This window comes from Corythoichthys intestinalis, chromosome 14 (genome assembly GCF_030265065.1).
Source record: "Corythoichthys intestinalis isolate RoL2023-P3 chromosome 14, ASM3026506v1, whole genome shotgun sequence".
Lineage (NCBI taxonomy): Eukaryota > Metazoa > Chordata > Actinopteri > Syngnathiformes > Syngnathidae > Corythoichthys > Corythoichthys intestinalis.
In genome coordinates this window covers 21,047,560-21,069,025 of record NC_080408.1, presented here as the reverse complement: position 1 = coordinate 21,069,025, position 21,466 = coordinate 21,047,560, and the positions used below count along the sequence as shown (strand labels likewise).

Here is a 21,466-nt window from a genome sequence, read left to right as displayed (position 1 = left end):
TCCAGTCCCTGCTACTGTCATGTAACTTGGGAAGATTTATTCTGGGCCTGCAGTATGCTATCAGAAGATACAGTACAGTTCCCATGTTGTGTCTTTAGCAATGTGGTTGGGTCTGAGTCATGCTTAGTCACAGTAATTCGAACATGTGATGAGGGAATTTTACATCTTTATTGACAAATCAGCCTGCTGCTTTTTTGGGCAGATGTTGACATCATGGATTTGAGTTGTGATAATTACGGACAAGTCATCCAGATGGTATGCGGTTATTCCTCTGTAGCACAGCTACTAACGTTTAATGATTATGTAATGCCAAAACAAAGTTGACGGCTTGTCAGTAAAGTAACAGTTCCACGCGCAGTTCCAGGCGGCCCTGACATCTGATAGCATTTCATTGGCATGCTGTGGTACAACTTTTCATCAAGTCCTTATTTGGCCATCTGCTTTTTTAATGACTGAAAAAAATAAAAAAATGTTGTCTTTTATGATCTTGTAAAACCTGACTGTTTAAAAGTGTCATGGCTGTGACAGCTGTTGCTCCCTCCACACTCAGAAATAACAAACATATTCCGTTCAATTAAAATGCACATTTGAGGAAAAGATAACATATGTCACTTAATTCCATTTATGTCCAGCTCAGATCTTTTACATTTATTCAAAATTGAGATAATTTGCCGGATCACACAAAATGACATTTGTCATAGCATTCATTAATGATCATGGCAGTTTCATGTCATAATTATGATTGTCTTATGACAGTTTTATGGTGCTACTGTCAAATAAAGTATTACAGAATACCAGAGTTAGCGATTCTTGAAACAACAGGAAAAGTAACTGAAGAAATAATAAACACAGAACATGAATTTTGATTGACATCTGTAGCGCTGCATTGCATGCTAGGAGGCATGTTGGACTACAACAGTGTTGACAGCAGGTGGCATCAGAGGTTGACTCTCCCCCAAGGGAGCAGTGATGGCCAAATGAAGCTTCTTGAAGCAATGAAGCTTTGCAGCCATTTGGCTCAAATCTTCATGGTGGTTCTTTTGGTCTTATGACAGTCCGCTGTCAAATAAAGAGTTAATATCTTTTAGTGTAAATACTCCTTACTACAGTGAGGACAGCTGCGGCTTATAGTCCAGTGCGGCAAATCTATGAACAAATGCCGATTTCATATCAAACTTCGTGGGTGGCGGCTTATAATCAGGTGTGCCCTATAGTCTGAAAATTACGGTAGCCACTAGCAATTTTACTGGGCCCATAAAGTCAATCAAAATCAAAATCAATTCCTGCTAAAATGTGTGAGTAGAAGAACGACTTCCGCCCGGTTTAGGAGTAATGACAAGAGCAAGTCATTAAATCAAAGATCATTCAAACTCAGGGTTTCAGAAAACTTCAGTTTTTATATAATCACAAACAAGTAATATAACTAGCAATCAATGAAACAACTTGAACAATAACTGAAGAAATGATCAGCAGAAAACATTAACTTTGATTGTTACATCAGTAGCGCTGCAATGCATGCTGATGGGCATGAGGCATGTTTTGACGATAACAGTGTTGGCAGCAGAGATTCTCTTCTGAGGGAAATTAGGGTGGTTCATTTACTCTATGGTTCATTTGCTCTGTGGCTCTAGTATTGAGAATCATATGGCCATTTGTTGATGAAAATGATATAAATGTTCTTATAGTCAGTAACAAGTGTTTTAAGGATAATTAGTCATTTCAGTTTAGAAATGGCTTTCTCACAGTGTTTGGCTTTGAACGTTTATTTTTTTGGAATGTAATTTCAATAGCTCTAGATAACATTCTTCCATTGCGTGAAATCCGCAAAATGTGTGATGACAGGTGATCGCCATTGCGTTTTGCGGTCGCTGTATACTGTAGTCTGTACTGCATTCACATGTGCATAGTTGCTGGTTTTTTTCTAAAACATTTTTTTTATATCGTATCATGACCTCGTCATATTGAGGTGCATCGTCTCGTGAGTTAAATATTTCACCCATAGCAGGTTTTAATTACCTTCATTAACTGTTGCAGCACTAATCATCACAACCTCAACTAGGGGTCAGCAACCCGCGGCTCTTTAGTACTGCCCTAGTGGCTCCCTGGAGCTTTTTCAAAAATGTTTGAAAATGGAAAAAGATAGGTGAGGCAAATATATTTTTTGTTTTAATTTGGATTCTGAGTCATTAATAATGTAGGGCTGCAGCTATCGAATATTTTAGTAGTCGATAAATGGATGAACTAGTTAGTTCGAATAATCGAGTAATCGGATAAGGAACATGAAAATTTAAAATACCTGAGCTGAGCCTCAAATGGGGAAAAGTAAATAAATAAATGAGGATCTATGTACAACAAACGAACAATTGGCTATCTTACATAGCCAAATTCCGCTAGCTTAGATGCTATAAAATGTTTTTTTTTGTTTTTTACAATGCTCTAACAAATGGTTCAGACACATATTCCCACAAAAAACGGCTAAATATATTTACAAACTAAATTACGAATGAATTAAAAACATTAGCTCAAACAAAAACTTACATTGGTCTTAACAGGGAGAAGCAGCATTCAGCCATGTGAAATGAGACAGACCAGAGGGCAGTTTATCCACCCTAATCAATAAAACTAAATGCAAACACTTTCAAACAAACCATTACAACACCACTTTAATTAAACGTATACTTGAAGCAACAAAATTCAATTCGAATATTTTATTCTAATGTTCTAAATACTCGAGTTAATTGATTAATCGTTGCAGCACTATAATATTGTAATGAAGTTAAACCTGAGGTGGCATCGTAGTAGTCATGTCTCGATAGGATGCATTGCTGGGAAAATAAACATTTAATCATGAAGGCTCATTATGTATTTGTAGCCAACTTAGTCATTTTGATAGTAGGCTTATATAGCTAATATAGATACATACAGCATTTGTTGTGGTCATTATAAGGCTCATATAAGCCTTTTAATTTTTAGCGGCTCCAGACGTATTTTTGTTTTGTGTTTTTTTTTTTTTTTTTTTTTTTGTGTCCAGTATGGATCTTTCAACAGTTGGGGTTGTCGACCCCTGCAAGTAAGCCATGAGCTGAAACTTATTTTGAATTGGTACACTCCAAAGTAAAAGGCTTGCAAATAATCTTAGGAAGGTGACATCTCGGAGTGTTATTGAAGGGTTTGTGGATAGGTGAGATTTTCAACAATTAGCTGGGGGGAGGGAAGTGAAAAATGAACTATTAAATGCTAGAGGTTCACTGTACGACACTGTACAGTTTTTGGTAAACTACTAATTTAAGTATTGGCCTCACCTGTCACCAGGGGTTGGTCTGAGCAGTACAGCCCAAAGCATGCTGAGTCGACCCATGCAGAGGAAACTGGTCACACTAGTCCACTGCCAGCTAGTGGAGGAAGAAGGACGCGTACGGGCCATGAGGGCAGCCCGCTCTTTGGGTGAGCGTACAGTCACGGAGCTCATTTTGCAGCACCAGAACCCCCAACAGTTGTCGTCCAACCTATGGGCTGCTGTCCGTGCGCGAGGGTGTCAGTTTCTTGGCCCAGGTAGATATCCCACCAAACCGCTCATTAAAGTTGTTTTCAGTCAATCCTGATTTTTTATTATTTTATTTAGCAATGCAAGAAGAAGCCCTGAAACTGGTCCTACTCGCATTGGAGGATGGGTCAGCTCTTTCCAGGAAGGTGTTGGTGCTCTTTGTTGTGCAGAGGCTTGAACCTCGCTTCCCGCAGGCCTCCAAGACAAGCATAGGACACGTAGTACAGCTCCTCTACAGGGCCTCCTGCTTCAAAGTACGCAAGGGGGGGAAAAAACACCCTCTAATGCCATGTGACGTTGTTTCAATAAGATTATGCTTTACAATGGGACACTTAACAAAATGTATGTGATCTTTGCCGGTTAGGTGACAAAACGTGACGAAGATTCATCCCTCATGCAACTGAAGGAAGAGTTCCGTACTTACGAGGCTCTGCGGCGCGAGCACGACTCTCAGATTGTTCAAATTGCCATGGAGGGTGGCTTGCGCATCGCGCCCGACCAGTGGTCTTCTCTGTTATATGGGGATCAGTCGCACAAGTCACACATGCAGTCTATCATCGATAAGGTGTGTTTGCTTGTGGTGTACTTCAGTCCAACATGATTGTCAAAGTGTATTTGATAAGGCAGCTCACCAAGTGGAAAATCACCGGGGCGTTGACGCTGTTTCTCTGTGACCTACATAGCTCCAGACTCCAGCATCTTTTGCTCAGAGTGTTCAAGAACTCACAATTGCCCTGCAGAGGACTGGCGACCCGGCTAACCTCAACAGACTGCGGCCTCACCTTGAACTGCTCGCCAACATTGATCCCAGCCCCGGTAAGAGCAAAAAGAAAGTGTTCCATCTATATCGCAATACAAAGACTTGAAGCTGAATTCTTAAGAGCTTTTCAGGTTTGAAATTGCAATATTGAAACGTATTTTCCACTTTGCTCATTTCACCCCCAGATGCTCCCCCTCCCACATGGGACCAACTGGAGAAGGGCCTAGTGGCTGTGAAGACAGTCGTACACGGTTTAGTAGACTTCATCCAGAATCACAGCAAGAAGGGAGCTGACCCTCAACAGGTAGTCTCCAATGACTGCTTGGCAATAGATTCATTGTATTTCCATCTAATTAAATCAATAAATGTGACAACTCTGATTAGCCTCCCCAGCACAGCAAGTACAAGACGTATATGTGTCGCGACATGAAACTGAAGGGAGGCTGTCCTCGTGGAGCGAGCTGCACCTTTGCTCACTCTCAGGAAGAACTGGAGAAGTCAGTTTGTCTCAATGAATACAGGTAGTCCCCGGGTTTAGAAGTTTCGTTCCTACGCTGGTGATGTAATCAAAATTTCCGCGCATGTCTGAATTAACCCTTTAAGTACTCCTAAATACCACCTAAATCTCAAAATAACTATCCAAAACATGTTTTATATGCCATTGTTCCGTCCTAACTAGACAGTGAGGTAAGCTGTAATCTTTCCCCTCACTCTGCTGCGTGACTTTGTGGGAGCATGTGTGCGTTAAGTAATACCTGTTCTACGTTCCAGCGCCAAAATAAAAGCATACATCACAAAACAAAAGTCAACATTATAATCAAATGCACGTTTCGCCAAAGGGCAGAACGGTCATATTACCGTATTAGCCCAATATAAGACGGTGTTTTTTGCATTGAAATAAGACTGAAAAAGAGGGGGTCGTCTTATATTCGCGGTCTAGACATTATACCCATTCACGACGCTAGATGACGCCGGATATCATTGAAGCGATGTTCTGTTATGACATATCTCAGCTACTCTCCCCATTCACGGCGCTAGATGGCGCCAGATATCATTGAAGTGATGTTCTGTCATGAAAGATCAAGTTTAACCAGTTTGCATTATTTTATTGCAGTGTTTTTCCCTATTCAGATTTGTTTCAAGTCTACAGTTAGTTAGACTTCACTTTGATGGTTAATGGAGTTATTGCAATTTTGTTGTTTTATCACAATAGATTGGTTTATTTACATTTAAAAAACCAGAAGCCATTCATTTACGAATGTGATTGCACTTTAGTTTACATATTTAAATGTTCAGATATTATGATTTGGAATGAGGCAAAACAACATGCTTTTTCTCTCAAATATATTGTTAGAATCATTGTTTCAGATGTGCTGAAATTATTTTCTGTATGAAAATTAATTTGGTGTTCAAAAAGTCTTGTTTCAAACTTGAGTCTTGAAAAAGAGGGGGTCGCCTTATAATCAGGGCCGTCTTATAGACCCTACCCACGTGACGTCACAACTCCGCTCTCCTGAATGGTACCGCCCAATTGTCCGTCAAAACATAGTGTTAACCTGTTACGGCTACGTACATTCCTCCTATTTACGGCGTGTTTTTCTGCTCCTTAACATTAATAATCAAAATGGTGAAGGCGTGTGTGGCTGTTGGTTGCACTAACAGAGAAGATGGAAGGAGAGACTTGGAAGTTTTACCGTATTCCGAGGGATCCAAAGAGGAGAGCGAAATGGACGGCTTCAATTCGACGTGAAAACTGGGCACCAAAAAAATCACCACAGACTATGTAGTAGTCATTTTATATCCGGTAAGATGCATTTAAGATATACTTAGAGGGTTTTGGGCTGACAAATAACCACAATTAAGATCATTGCTAGGCTAATCGCCGACAACATACACGTATGTATGTAGTGAGAGTGCTATCGCTAAACCATATAAACATTAAAAGCCTTAACTCCATTGACAAACGACATGAAATACATTAGACTTGACAGTGGATGTTAGCAATAACAAAAGATTTTGAATTGAAAATTTCGTAACTCACCTTTCCAAGCACAAGATAGATTCCTGCCGAATTTTCGCGGACGAGGACCTGTTTCACCCAACCAGCAACGAAGTATTTATAAGCCTCCAAGCTCTTGAAGTTTTTCAAATTTTCGTGAGAATAGGCTGATTTTGTGTGGACAAGATAATTGTAAATATCAGCGTAGCAGATGTCAGGCAGACAGGGCGAAGACAGTGGGTCGAAAAACATCGATTTGGGCATCAAATATGGATCTGGCGACCGTATAGAACGAAGCTTTTCCACATAACGCCTTTTATGCAACACATCCAGTGAGTTTACGGCATCAGAAAGCACCGGGTCTTCCATGAAATGCATTTTAAATTCCTCGATCAATTGAAACCAATGCTAATACAGAGACAAAATGACGGACAAGTGGGCGGAACCATACAGCGAGCACGTGGTTTTGTGACGTCGGTGGGTAGGGTCTATATTCGGGCCAATAAAGAAACCGTTTACACGACCATAAAGAAAACGAGACAAAATGGCAGATGAAACTCCGGTGACGTAAAGTCCATATCACGCAAGTCGGCTACGTCAAAACCTGGGGACTACCTATATTGTGTTTGTATTTTATTGCTTGCTTTTTCAGATTGAAACACTGGTGTTCAAATGTCTTCCCTTGTATTGTATTCAATAGGTATCGAAAAATGAATAAGCGCCTGGCAGCTCGCCTCCCTGGTTCAGGGGGGCCAGAAGAGGGCCTTCCCCTCGACGTGGCCGTGGCTCGAAAGCCTTCACCTCTCACCAACGGAACAATCCCACCCTCCTTGCCTCAACTAATTGCACGTGGTGCTGACACTGTTCCATATGAGCTCCTGAGGAAGCCCCTCAAGATGGACGGAGGGACTTCAAGTGCCCCAGGATCCCCACCTGATCTGTGAGTTGAGAATTTGTCAACCTAAAGTATGAATTCATGTGCAGAGGAGTAAGATGGCATATTTAACTGCTCCCACTTGGGTATTATAGAGGTCCAATCAATTTGAACTTGGAGGGCTGACACATTAGCCACACGAGTAGACGTTTCGCTTTGTCAGTTGCACTGGGTTTCATGGTGTAAAAATTTCATGATGTACATTAAAATCTTGGTATTTTTAAAACTTCTGGAGTGCCAAGAGACACATGACGTTATCACAAGTGTTGGACAAATAAGCGGTATTACTTCAAAGTATATATTCTTTGGGGAAAATACTGAATGACTTAAAGTAGTTGTGAAACTCTTCATTTATGTGTCCATGATTGCATTAAAACTTCCTCGCACTGGTCAAGTCACACACACCAAAATCAGCTGTAAAGATTTAATGCTGCACAATACAAACTTTGTTCTTTACATCGTGTTTTCATAAAGTACAATTTTCCAAAGTGATCTGTCCTATTAAAAACAAACATTACAAAATTAGTTTTTAGGGACTGCTGGAAGGATTGATGTCATTTCTGTTCATTTCGATTATATTTTTACCTATGAGATCCCCCCCCCCCCGATTGTGGCCATTTAATGCCCATCTGAAGGCTATACGTAAGTTAATGCTTTAGGTTTTTTTTTTTTTGGTTGCTTTTTTGTTATGTATACACCGTATCCTGACAAGGGGAAATTTGTTTTTACTTTGATTTTCTGATATTTGTTCAAAAGAAATATTAAGGAGTTACACCATATTACAATTAGGCAAATATTTTCCTCTTTTCCTTTTTATTATGCCTTATATAAATTTGTACTAAAATTAACTGCTGTTAGGGTGTAAGTCACCGGGCAGTTTTCCCTTGTATTTGTAATACTTACATTTGTTGACCCATTAATGTACTTTTGGTGAATACTTTCATTTATTCCTTAGCCTGGACCCCGTGCCCAAGACTGGTATGCCTCTTCCACCTCACGCCATGGTTCACCCACGGCTCCCTCCTGACCACCTCTCTGGAGTGAAGCAAATGCCTGTCGTCGCCCGAGGTTCGCCCGTGTACTCCCAGCAGCAGCTTCCTGAGATGTTCTACTCAGACACGCGCCCCCCACCGTCTGCTTCCCAGTATGAGCCCTCGCAATACCAACCAGGTATGATTTAGCCAAACACTAATAAACACCTGTGTAGCATCAGAACATTGACTTTTCTCTCCCAACGTTTTAGGGTACCCCTACCAGCAGCCACCACAGTATGTTTCTAGGGATTACATGCGTAACCCTCCACCCCCGAGTGAGTCTGGACCTCCTTACCACGATCCGTACCCTGGTTACGGCCCACCTGAGCGTCCCTACCAAACCCCCCACTCCGGTCCCCCCTTTTCGTATCCTCACCCCTCACACTATGATCGCGGACGGCACGGTGCCTACACTGGACCACCGCCTCCCCCGCAACCTTATCCATCTCAGAGGGATGGTCTCGTCAGGATAAGCTCCACGCCATTGGATGTTCCTCCACAATCAGCAGGACAGGCTAATTCGCTCTACCACCCGGAGCCCAGTGTTCGGGATCGATACCCACCAGAAGGTTACTACCCACCAGGAGCCCAATCACAGCCGATGCGAACTTATGTCAGGGTGAGCCTTTTTGAGCGATTTGACGTTATTACCGTTCAACAGCTTATATCCCTGGCTCATTCACTCTATAGCGACTGTTTGTGGAAATCTGTGAGAACATTAAAATACTCATGCAGGAGCTGCTGTTGGCCTCTGCTCACACACAGATATGCACATGTCATCCAACCAGGCCCCACCTCATAAAGGCACAAGCATGTACACTAGGCATGTGCCCGTTACCGGTTTCAAGGTTTACCGTGGTATGAAAATGTCACGGTTTCAAAACTACTAAAATTTTCCGTCATACCGTAGTACGGTATTCGCTATTATAGGTTTCCCAAAAATGAAGACAGAAGTGTCTTGGAGCGTTAGCGCTCACTTCTCCCTCTCCGGTTGTTGCTTTGTGAGTCAGTGACGCTATTCAGCTATACAGCCAGCGAACCAAAAAAGAAACACTCTAAACACAAGGCATACTTTTCTTGAATTTATGGACGTCTCAAATAGAGCTGAAACGAATACTCGAGCAACTCGAGTAACTCGAGTTTAAGAACTGATCCGAGTAATTTTATTCACCTCGAGGTATCTTTTAATTTTGCCAGCTCTAAGCATCACGTTTTGCCCGGACTACTTTTAACGTGGGACAACGCGCTGACGTCACGTGCGTAGAGGAAGAAGTAATAAAAAAAAAAAAAACCTTACTGCAGCCGACAGCTGTTACAAACTGCGCCGACGTTGCTAAAAACTACGCCCTCATGTTGCTACGTGGTAGCAGGTAGCGTCTATATGCGTGTCATAGATATCATAGATATTGTAGAACTAGATGCGAAATGACCGACTCTGCGGCGTTAATAAAACAGCCGCCATCTTAAAGCAGTACACTTCTCAGCGCTCATAAATAAGATTAACGTTACTGTCACTCGCTAACGTAACGTTATCCCTGCGGAAGGCCAGGTTTCTATTCATTATGACTACTGTCGATGCGTGGCTAACTCTTACAAACAGGCTTTATTTAATCTGTGAAAACAGTGCTGTAGAGTGAATAGGGTGTAAAATAAAAACTTAGTAATGGTAACTGTCAATTTGAGCTCAGTAATCATTGCTGGATAAAACACCAAGTAGCACTGTTGCCTAATGTGCTCCAATACAGCACAACATTTATTTTGAACATTGCAAAAACTCAAAATCCTATTATGACTTACAGTTTAGAATAACTTAAATAGAATTTATAGCTTGACACAAGTGGAAATTCAATTGAAACACGTGGGAAAAACACCTAATTTTTAAGTGATGCGTGTTATCAAGCGTAATTACATTTCTAGGTAAGAAATATATATATTTTTTATAAGATCTAAAAGTTTTTTGAGTGAAAGCAGTGAATTAGTCTTTTTTTTTTTTTTGTCACATTTGAGACGCAATTGTTGGCTGTTTTCAACAATGTACATCGAAAATAAAGTCATTGATTGACTGGAAATGGTTCAATATTAGATGAAATTTCTTGTTTTCTCATCTATATTAATAATTTCTCTTTACCTAAAAAAAAAAAGTTTTATCCGATTACTCGATTAACCGATAGAAGTTTCAGTCGATTACTCGATTACTAAAATATTCGATAGCTGCAGCCCTAGTCTCAAATCATGGTAACTGAAATAAGCAACAGATACATTTAAAACGTTGTACAATAGTATTTTTACACGTGTGAGTAACTTCATTAACACAAACAGCAGAATGTGAGGAAGTCAGATCCATGAACACCATGAAAAAGTTCGCCAAAACAAAACACATTTTCCTTTCAAATTCAAAATACAAACTAATTAAAAACTTAAAAGACGAATGTTAGCCTAGTCTTAGCTGCGAGAGCAACTTCGTTGAGGTTATAAATCTCACGGTCACTGAGAAACAAGCTTGAATGAAGGAAAAGGGATAACATCAAAGATTGCTAATTGCGACAGATGATCTTGCTCTAAATCCAAATGCACGTTTGCTGGACAAGTAGAGGTCTCACTCCCAATGTTTTTTTAGATGAAACCTTTACACAACAATATTTATACTGTATTTTAACTACGGGGACCTATACATTTTTAACTTAATAACTTATGAATTCTGTCTTTTTAACACAAAGGCATGAGATGTAGACTAGTTTACACAGTGGCTGAAAATGGCGACACTTCACTTGAGCTTTTTGCCCCCTCAAACAAAAAAAAAGTCGTACAGTGGATGTATTTTAATTTTATTTAGAAGTGTTTTTACTTTTTTATAGCAATTATTTTTGTTCTTGCTCTAATCTTGAGTAACCTGAGCTGTGGCTGTGGGTAGTCTATAAGTTCTTTTGGATTTAATTTTATTTAAAATATATATTTATTTTTTTATTTTAACATTATATTCTTGTTCCAATTTGCAGATATGTTCTGAAAACACAAACAAAACATTTTTTTAAAAAAATCCATACATCTCAAAATAACAGATTTTGGAGCAATAATTGCAATACCGTGATACCTTAAAACTGCGGTATTTTTCCTCAAGGTTATCGTACTGTCAAAATGTCATACCGGCACATGCCTAATGTACACAGACGCCACAACACGGTCTCTAGGTTCTCCTAGGAGTTTTACCCGATCACATGACTTTCAGTGTATGTCGTCCAGCATTCCAAGCAGCTCAGTTACTTAACTTATTGGCTGCCATTGACGGCAACACATCTGATCCGTTTGAGCTGGCAGCGAATGAAAAATATGTTCATTTGTTGCCAGCCTCTCCAGTTCAACTGGATCAGATGTCTTCTAATGACAAACCTCACTGCAGAAGGATTAAAAGAGCCACCTGATTGGTTGTCTATCATCGCCAATGGCACTGAAAGCGTTCATCTTTGTTCCATGTTCTAGGGGCCGTCATACGCCGGGTCCCAGCCGAGTCTAGACTATCTACACCGCCGTCGCCAGGAGATCCTCTCTCAGCTCGAAGAAAGGAAAGTCATCTCCCCTCCACCATTTGCAGCCTCTCCGACTCCATCTCATCCATTTCCAAGCGACTACCCTTCTGAGGTCAGCATTAATTGGATTCCCCATCTTTCCCAGATGTGTTTGTGTGTTGATCAGTAGCACAATGTGTTTTATTTGTATGTCTGCAGTATGGAGATGAGGGCTCCAAGAGCATCGGGAAGTGCAGAGAGCCAGACTACGCTGGCCAGTACTCCCCTTGGTTGTGTGATACGATTAGCTCCTACATTGGCACCAAAGATGCCAAACCCAAAGATGTTATGGTTTCAGGTGCCATGGACATGATGGTGAGTTTAAACAACAAATATAATGAAAATAAAGCAGTTTGTTCTTTCAATTTTGGATGAAATTTCGTTCTCCATTTTAATGTTCCCGAACAGAATGTTGATGCCAAGGTTCTGAGGGAGCCATCTTTGGAGGCTCCTAGGAGGGGGGCAGAAGTGAAGGACGATGACCCAATTATTCCTTTCGGTCCTCAGCCTACCGTTTCACGGTTTGGCGCAATTTCACGTACCTCTAAGACTGGCTACCAGACCGGACCCGTCCAGACTATGGTGTCCAGCCCCCAGAACCCGAACGCTAAACACATGAACATAACCGGTACAAAAAATGAAATATTCTTAAGTTATCACAATTTGTTTCTGCCATTCCCAGTTTGACTTATGGCTCCCATTCCAGCAGAGTACACGTATGGAAGTCATGCTGGATGGGGCGGAACATCATATCCCTCCCACCAGACAGCCCAGGATAGAGAACAGCTAAAAATTGAGTTACAGCAGGTCAACCAGCAGATCAACCAACAGACGCAAATGCAAAACATGGAGGTACACGCTTTAAGTTTTTTTTTTTTTTTTTTTTCTTAGGATGTCTTTGGCTTTGTGTGTTTTAAACTAACCTCTCTCTGAGCGGCATGCCTGAATGCCACTGAATAAGTCGAATTGTGCTGTTTAACTACATTTCTTACTGGCAGTCTATTCGTTAAGACCACATATTGAAGGTCTTGGTCTACTGTCTCTGAATGACCGGCAGAGTGTACATGGGATTTTCTGATTTGACCAGCACTGATTTCCTATTCAATTTATTGTTGTAATTATAAGGAAAAGCAATGCAAATACCTTCCAAATTTTGTGTTTGGCTTTTTCTTCCATGTTTGTTCTTAATCATGTTTTGAAGAATGAAACTGGCATTGTGTTCACAGTCTGCCAGTAACCCACTACTGCTGCAGAGAGAAGCCAGTGCCTTGGCCGGCACACCGGTGACCAGCAGCCAAGTCCAGGCTGTCGCCTCTCATTCGCAGCAGCCCCCAAAGTGGCCAACAGGGGGGGCGAGTTCTACAGCTGTCTCCAGTGAACAGCTAAGCCTGGAGCTCCACCAGGTGGAGAGAGAGATTGGAAAGCGCACTCGAGAAATGGCAATGGTGAGGATGTTTTAGACTATGATTCGACAATTTCAAATGACACGGTTAAATTAGAACACTGGCGCCCAACTTTATACATTACAGGCTGAAATCAAGAAACAAGTTCTTTAAAATACAAACTGGATTCCAAACAAGTTGGAACACTACAAGTTGTAATAAAAACTGAATTCAATGAAGTAGAATTGCTAAATTTCATTATTTTGTTAAAAATGGAACATACAGTAGATGACAGCTGAAACGTTTAAACTGAGGAAACATTTTAAGGGAAAAATATCTTGATTTTAAATTTCATGGTTGGGCAGGTAGCAATTAGAGGCTGGAAAAGTCAATTCCACATATAACAAATAGCCGAAAGACCAATTACCACAAATTAGGTCCATTAGCAACATGATTGGATATAAAGTCTCAGAAGCCAAGATAGGGAAAAGATCACCAATTTTCTCATCGTTGCAACGGAAGATAGTGGAGCAATATCAGAAATTTGCTTCATGACTGAAGTTATTAGAAAGACCATACTGGATTCCCGTTATTTTGGATACGGCACCACGAACAGGAATGCAACTGTTAAGGAAATCACAGAATGGGTTCAGCAGTCCTTCAAGCAACTCATTGTTGGCGAATACAAAATTCGCTGTGCCATCTGCCGTTGCCAGCTAAAACTGTGTGCAAAGAAAAAAAAATTCTAAACAGGACTTTTAAAGCGCAGGCATTTTCTCTGGCCAACTGGTCAGTGTTTGTAGAGCGTTCTTGATGAAAAACTGGGACACCATGTCATCCGGACTAAAGAAGATGACAACCCAAGTTACAGCGCTCAGTTCAGAAGCCTGCATCTGTCATGGTATGGGGTTGTCTGAGTACCTTTGGCACGAACAGCTTGCACATCAACCTTTTCTTGACACCATGGAATTTAAAATCAATGCATTTTTCGCTTAAAAAGATACATTTTCATAGTTTAAACTGTTGATCTGTTATACATTACATGTTCCTTTTCAAATAAAATATTTAAATGTGACACTTCTACATAATGGCTAAAACAAATAACTGCATTCGGTTGTTATTACAATATGTACCGTGTCACTAGTTTTTTGGAATCCGATTTGCAATTTTAATCAGGGGAAATTGTTTTTTGACAACATAGTCGTTACAGTAGAGTGATCCCTCGCTACTTTGCGCTTCAAACATGGCGGATTCCTTTCAATTAAAAAAAATGCAGTTGAGCTGTCCCGATCCAATCACGTATCAATCACAATCAAGGCCAAATTACACCGGGCGCGTCTGCGGTACGGATTCGCCAAGATATAGCAGCGGAGCCAATCAGTTTCCATTCTATCATATTGTTCAAATTATACCGGCCACGTATGCACTACGGATTGACTGCAGACCATCTCCGACGTGCCAGAACCCGCCGGACGGTTTGGGCCGTTTTCTATTTTTGCTGGAGCCGCATTCGTCAAAATAGGCGGAACCAGGCCTGCAGTCAACAGGCCAGGTGCTTATTTACGGTTTAAACGGCAGCGAACATGGACGATGAATGATTCGTTATGGAGGTGGAAAGTCACAAAGTTTAAAAAGGAATCTAAGTTATGTAATTTAAAACAGTAATTAAATAGTCGATAACGGGTTGTTGACGTTGTCGGGGGGGTCACAAACCCATGGTAAACGCAAAAAAAAAAAAAAAAAAATGGGGAAAAAATGTTCAGTCAAATAAGTCCACCTCTCCCTTTGCTTCTCTGTTGAGTACAGATGTGTGTTTATCGTTGTCTTTAATGCTCTCGACTGGATTGAGCTGCCGGACTTCAGTTGTGGGCAGCCGGTATGTTTTGTCCTGTTTTTGACGTACTGGAGACCACGCAGTCAACACGGAGCTTGGCGGATCCGTACCGCAGATGCGTCCGGTATAATTTGGCCTTCACTCTGCCTCCTGCCACTTTTCTTGGTCAGGCAGCAGTGCACTGGAGTTGCTTATTAAAGTTAACGATGATTGACAGATGTTGAGGTTTGATCTTGTCAGAGATGGTTCGAAGCCGAAACTTTAAAGCGCCGAATACGTCAATTATCGTTTAACTTGTTAAACAGTTGCTGTGGCAACTCATTGTGTGTAAGTGAGCAGCTCGAGCGGATTTGAGTAGACTTAGTCAATGAAGCATATAATAAAGACAAGCATTTTTCTGTTTTATACTTGTTTTAAAATAATTCGGTGGGACAGTAACATGTTTAAAACTTATCATAATTGTTTAAGTGCTGAAAACCATTAAATAAAAAAGTTTTTTAATTTGAGGAAAAAGGGAAAAAAGTCTTATATGTATCTGCTTCCAATGCTAAATCTGATTAAATACATATACAAACACAGACAAAAAAAATGGCAGGGAGCTGCGCTACTTCGCGGTTTTTCACTTACTGCGGCGGGTTCTGGTCCTCGTTAACCATGGAAAAACGAGGAATCAACGTGTGGATGCACTACACAATTTATAGATGGCCAAAAGACAGAACTTCCCGCGTGCTGCAGTTGCGCTTCAAATTGTTCCCAGCAACCTGATTGAAAGTTTGGGTCAGGTGACTTTTCTGTTTTAACAAAGGACAGGGATCATCTTGCAGGCAGACTAAATATGAGTGCGCGTCCCTGTTCCCAAACATAAAGGTGAAATACTAGTCGGGTTTCAATTATGTAGCCAAAGGATACGTATTACTTTCAAATACCGCAGAAAATCATCTTTTGTATGACCAATGACAACCCCTTAACTCTTTCTGTGCCTTTGACGATGATAGACCTCCAACTATGGCTCTTTTCATCCTTTTGTGAATTTAAATTCATCACCAGTAGATGTCCAACCCGTTTGAACCAGGAGTATAAGACAGCGAACAAACATTCATTCGGATTCGTCTTAATTTTCGTCTTGATCTCATAGAAAATATTTTAGTCTTGGGGGGCCGTTTACACGACAACGGCATTTGGGGTGGCAACGCAAAAACTTTTCCAGAGAGCCCTACCGTTTAAACGGCGATGGCGTGTATGGGGACTGAAAACGCAAAAAATTGAAAACATCTTCCAGAGAGGAAACCTTTAAAACGGTTCGTCCTGTTGTGTAAACAGTTGACAGCGCAAAAGTGCGTTTTGCGGGACAACTGATTTCCGTACTCCGGAACAGTAGGTGGTGATAATGGTCCAATATATTTGTCAGTGAACAGGGTGAAGATACTGATGACGTCAGTGCACGCGGACTGTCCAACAGTGTATGAACATTTTCTAAAGCCTGTCTTGCTTTGTAGCTTATAGTTTCATTAAGCAACAGCTGTACCTCCTCGTCAGTCCACACAAAATTACTCTGCCTGATGCGCTTCGGTGTGTTATTTGACCAGGATGAAAGGAAACCACAGAAGGGAAGGGTTACATGCAGGAATTGACAGTTTTGGTGGTGCTGCCACCTACACAATGGGAATACGTACATCGGCAAATGGGAAGTTTCATGCACTTTTGCGCTTCCGTGTGCACATAGTTTACCTCACACATAATGTTCATGTAAACGCTGTAAAATTCAAAAGTTTTAGTAAGTGTTTCCAACAATTTCGAATGAACATTGACGAGCACATATTGTAGTGTTTACATGGCAACGCCAACTTCATGTTGACAATACACATTCAGCAGGAAAACATTTTTAAAAAATCATTATATGTAAAAAAAAAAAAAACAACAACCCCCCCGAGACTCTTAAGACGACGCGCGCCATGCTTAATGCTAAGGGTGTGCCATCTAAGGCACCCCATGATTCGATTATGATTCAGGTTGCTACGATTTGATTATTGATCGATCTTTACGGTATTAACGATGATCACCATTTTCGATTGCCTGGCACGGCCAGACTGTTCTCCCTGTATTTTTCAAACACTATGAGAATAGTCTGGGACCCAGCCCATTAACAGCCTCTCGAGCAAGAACAAAATCAACCGTCCAATCAGATTCGTTTATTTATATTTATTTATGTTATATTTGCCTTACTCATTAATTAAAGCAGCCAAACTGTCAAAACTGCCAAAATGTCCCTTACCTTTTATTTCCAATCACCTAGTAATCCAGCAGTAACAATGGAAACATGCCTATACAACACAAAGCTGACCTTAAGCTGCTCTTTTTCACAAGAAGGTGAAAAAAAACATTAGCTGTTTCAAAGGCTGTACTTATTCCTCAACATTACTATAAAATTTACACTGGTGGAATGAATTCCACATTTTCTGGAAACAAACAAAGTGCCTTTAGAAATAAGACTTCTTTTAACCAATGTACTTTGTTTTCAGATTTCTGTACTATTTCGCATGTTTGCAGTGTTACCGTTTTACTTAAACCTGATTTTACACGTTCTGCGTATGGAGAAACTTTTGTACACCACCAAACAACGCACAAATGGACATGGGAATACAGGTTAGCGAATTCACTAATTAGCATTGCGCTTGGGGCTAACTAGTAACATCTCAAAACAACAATAAGAAAGATTAAACAGTACATGAGGATTTGTGGACTTACCTCTTACAGACACACACGGGACTTAGCAACACACTAGGGACATTTTTCAATTAACACCTGAACCTCCTACTGGACAACTGAAAGGAAAGCAGCAGTGAACTATCGATCCCTCTTCCCCTCTCGCTCTAAAAAAATAACTTGCGAACAGAAGAGGACCCAAAGCGCGACTGCCCCGTTCTTGCCTCTCATACACAAATTTATTTTTGAGTCTTTTGTACAGGAGTAAATCTCTCGCTCAGTAACTTCCGCTGCAGCCATCCTTACCATGTGTGTCCCTTAAGGTGTCCTGGCGGCAGACGTGTCTTGAATTTCGTTCCGCTAGCACTGGCTGTCATTAAGTTATTGGGGAAAATCATCGTTTTTGAACATTTATGAATCGTAATTGAATCGTCACGTGTCGAATCCCAATGAATCTAATAATCGATGTATTGGCACACTGCTACTAAATGCTAATGCGAACGCAAATGCTATGCTAATGCCGCAAGTTACATTTAGTGTGTGATGTTCACTCAGCACAGACCTTTTAAAGGCTAAAGAATCATTGCCTATTCTCTCTTGCCAAGATAAGAAAACAAATCTAACCATGTGTTTTAAGACAAAGCCTGGCCCAGCAGCCTAGCTAGAAGCACATCCCAACACCGTTGACGATGAGGGGAGAATGGTGCAACACATGTCACATGAGTGACAAGACCGAAACAATGCCGGCTGACGTATTACACGTATAATAAGAATTTAATAAACCACATAATAAAAAAAACGCATTGTGAACATGACAGAAACGGTTGCATTTTTGTCGTCGTCTCGTCAGGCGAAAACAGGCGTTCCTTTTTGTTGTACTCTCCCAAGACACGTTTTTAGCTTGTCATAGTTATGATTTTTTTTCGCCTATAAAATATCTTTATATAGTCATTAAGGGTGTGCCAAAAAATCGATTATTTGATGCATCGCGATTCGACACGTGAAGATTCAAATACGATTCATAAATGTTCAAAAACGATGATTTTTCTTAACAGCTGTGACAGCCGCTAGTAGCGTAATGAAATTCAAGACACGTCTGCCGTCTGGACACCAGAGATTTACTCCTTTTCAAACAACTCTAAAATAAATTTGTGTATGAGACAGGCAGGGAACCGGCGGGCGCGCTTCTGTGCGCAAGTTATTTTTTAGAGCGAGAGGGGAAGAGTTTGTTGCTCCTTGTCATGCAGTTGTCTAGCTGTAGGTTCAAGTCGTGTTAATTGGAAAAAGTCCCTAGTGTTTTGCGTGTCAGTCTATCAGAGGTGAGTACATGAACCCTCTTGTACTGTTTAGACTTTATTGTTGTTTTTGAGATGTTACTAGTTAGCGCTGAGCGCTATGCTAATTAGCGAATTCGCTAACCTGTATTTCCCTGTCCATTTGTGCCTTGTTTGGTGGTGTACAAAAATTACTCCAGATGCAGAACGTTTAAAACGAGGATTAAGTACAACGGTAACACTACAAACATGTAAAATAGTGCAGAAATCTGTGAAAACAAACTATATTGGTTAAAAGAAGTCTTAATTCTAAAGACACTGTTTCCAGAAAATGTGGAATTCATTCCACCAGTGTAAATTTTATTGTTTGTTGAGAGAAATAAGTACTGCCTTTAAAACGGGTAATGTTTTTGCACCTTCTTGTGAAAAAGAGCATCTCAAGGACAGCTGTGTGTTGTATGGGCATGTTAAGAAATAAGTACTGCCTTTAAAGTGGTTATTGTTTTCTCACTTTGTTTGTTTTTTTTTTTTTTTTTTAAAGCAGTTTAAGGGCACCTTTTTGTTGTATGGGCATGTTTCCATCATTCCTGTTGAATCATTAGGATTTTTAAATAAATAATGGACATACATTTTTTGGCCACTTTATTAATTAGGAATGTACGATGTAAAGATGTCCCGATCGATCGGGATCACGTCATTTTCAAAGTATCGGAATCGGCAAAAAAATATCGGACATGCCTTTTTTAATATATATATGTACATATATATATATCAGAGGTTGCGCTACACTTTTTCGTTGTCTGTCATTTTGACTGACAGTGTCATAAAAATCCGGTCATAATCTATTTTTACCCGTCACTTACATTTTTAAAATGATAACAATGACATATTCAATAGTATTTAGTTTTCATTCATTTTTAATTAATATTCCGTCCGAACAAGCTTAACTAGAGGCAAACAGACAGTGGAGTGCACCAATCAGCGACGGGCAGACGTGCCGTTAGCAAAGCGACGAGGGCAGGACGGGGGACTTGCGCGCGGAAGTAAACATACGAGGAGAACAGAGTTTATTCAACATGGCTAGCGCGAGACAGACTGTTGTCAATGTGTTTTAGCTCATTTAAAACTGAATTTACCGTGGATTGGAACATATTCTCGGCTCTCCCGCCATCCGTGTTGTTGTAGAGACGACTTTCGGCGCGCAAGAGTGACGTTGCTCGTGAAGAACACGTCACGCAAATAAACAAATCTGATTTGTCGATTGATTTTGTAGCTACTCGAGAGGCTGCGTCCCAGACTTTTCTCTCAGTGTTTGAAAAATACAGGGAGAACAGTCTGGCCGTGCCAGGCAAACACTCAGTTGCCTTGACATTTTTCCGAGTAAGGCCAACGGCGTCATGCATCAAAAAAGAGACAATAGCTAATTAATATGCTCACTCGCCACCCTGTGGTCTGGGGTGTGAATTGCAACCTGTCAAAATGACGGATGGACTTCAGTTTTTTCCGTCACCGTTTTAAAAAAACGGTCAACGACGGAAAATATTCGGTTAACGCGACCCCTGATATATATATATATATATATATATATATTTTTTTTTTTAAAGTAAGTTTTCTAATTGTATTTAACGTTACAAACAAAATGTCTCGCATTCAAACATTATAATATATAACGCAATTAACGGATGCGCACCGTAATACGTTTATATAGAGCTAAAAGGCAACGTAAAATGAGTAGAGAGAATTTTTGCAGCTTTGAAGCCTTTTTTTAATAGGCTAAAGCCTTACAATCCCTCTCTCAACGATTAGAAATATCGTGTGAAGCAATGTGGGGAAGAAAGGGAGTAGTTGATCTTTTTCTTAACACCCTACTTTATTTCCCAACGCTGAAAAGATATATCAATTGGTACCATTACGCACAGTCATGGTTGAACTTCCCATCATGCATTTGGGCAGAAGTTAAATGGCCGCAGTATCATATACTGAAAGCTCATAAAAATCCACTAGATGGCAATATTTAGTCACAATATACAAAGTCACATTTATCCTTTAAGAATTACAAGTCTTTCTATCCGTGGATCCCTCTCACAGAAAGAATGTTAATAATGTAAATGCCATCTTGAGGATTTATTGTCATAATAAACAAATACAGTACTTATGTACTGTATGTTGAATGTATATATTCGTCCGAGTTTTATTCATTTTTTTCTTAATGCATTGCCAAAATGTATATGATCGGGAAAAATTATCGGGAATGATTGGAATTGAATCGGGAGCACAAAAAAAAGCAATCGGATCGGGAAATATCGGGATCAGCAGATACTCAAACTAAAACGATCGGGATCGGATCGGGAGCAAAAAAACGTGATCGGAACAACCCTAGTACAATGCATCGATAATCATGATCATCGTCAATACCGTGATCATCGTTCAATAATCAAA

General features: G+C 40.4%; 1 protein-coding gene across 3 annotated transcripts in view; it reads left to right on the top strand.

Moving 5' to 3' along the window:
* rc3h1b (ring finger and CCCH-type domains 1b) overlaps window positions 1-21,466 on the top strand; it is a 32,470-nt gene that overhangs the window by 7,797 nt on the left and 3,207 nt on the right. For 2 of the 3 annotated variants that reach the window (XM_057856772.1, XM_057856770.1), the window contains exons 4-17: window positions 3,313-3,552; window positions 3,623-3,798; window positions 3,909-4,109; window positions 4,228-4,360; window positions 4,490-4,608; window positions 4,689-4,801; window positions 7,004-7,243; window positions 8,193-8,407; window positions 8,481-8,890; window positions 11,749-11,907; window positions 11,994-12,149; window positions 12,243-12,462; window positions 12,541-12,686; window positions 13,061-13,279. In XM_057856772.1, the coding sequence (XP_057712755.1) occupies window positions 3,313-3,552; window positions 3,623-3,798; window positions 3,909-4,109; window positions 4,228-4,360; window positions 4,490-4,608; window positions 4,689-4,801; window positions 7,004-7,243; window positions 8,193-8,407; window positions 8,481-8,890; window positions 11,749-11,907; window positions 11,994-12,149; window positions 12,243-12,462; window positions 12,541-12,686; window positions 13,061-13,279 (2,747 nt within the window). The remainder of the gene's footprint in view (window positions 1-3,312; window positions 3,553-3,622; window positions 3,799-3,908; window positions 4,110-4,227; window positions 4,361-4,489; window positions 4,609-4,688; window positions 4,802-7,003; window positions 7,244-8,192; window positions 8,408-8,480; window positions 8,891-11,748; window positions 11,908-11,993; window positions 12,150-12,242; window positions 12,463-12,540; window positions 12,687-13,060; window positions 13,280-21,466) is intronic. The other variant, XM_057856771.1, reaches the window with a different exon arrangement.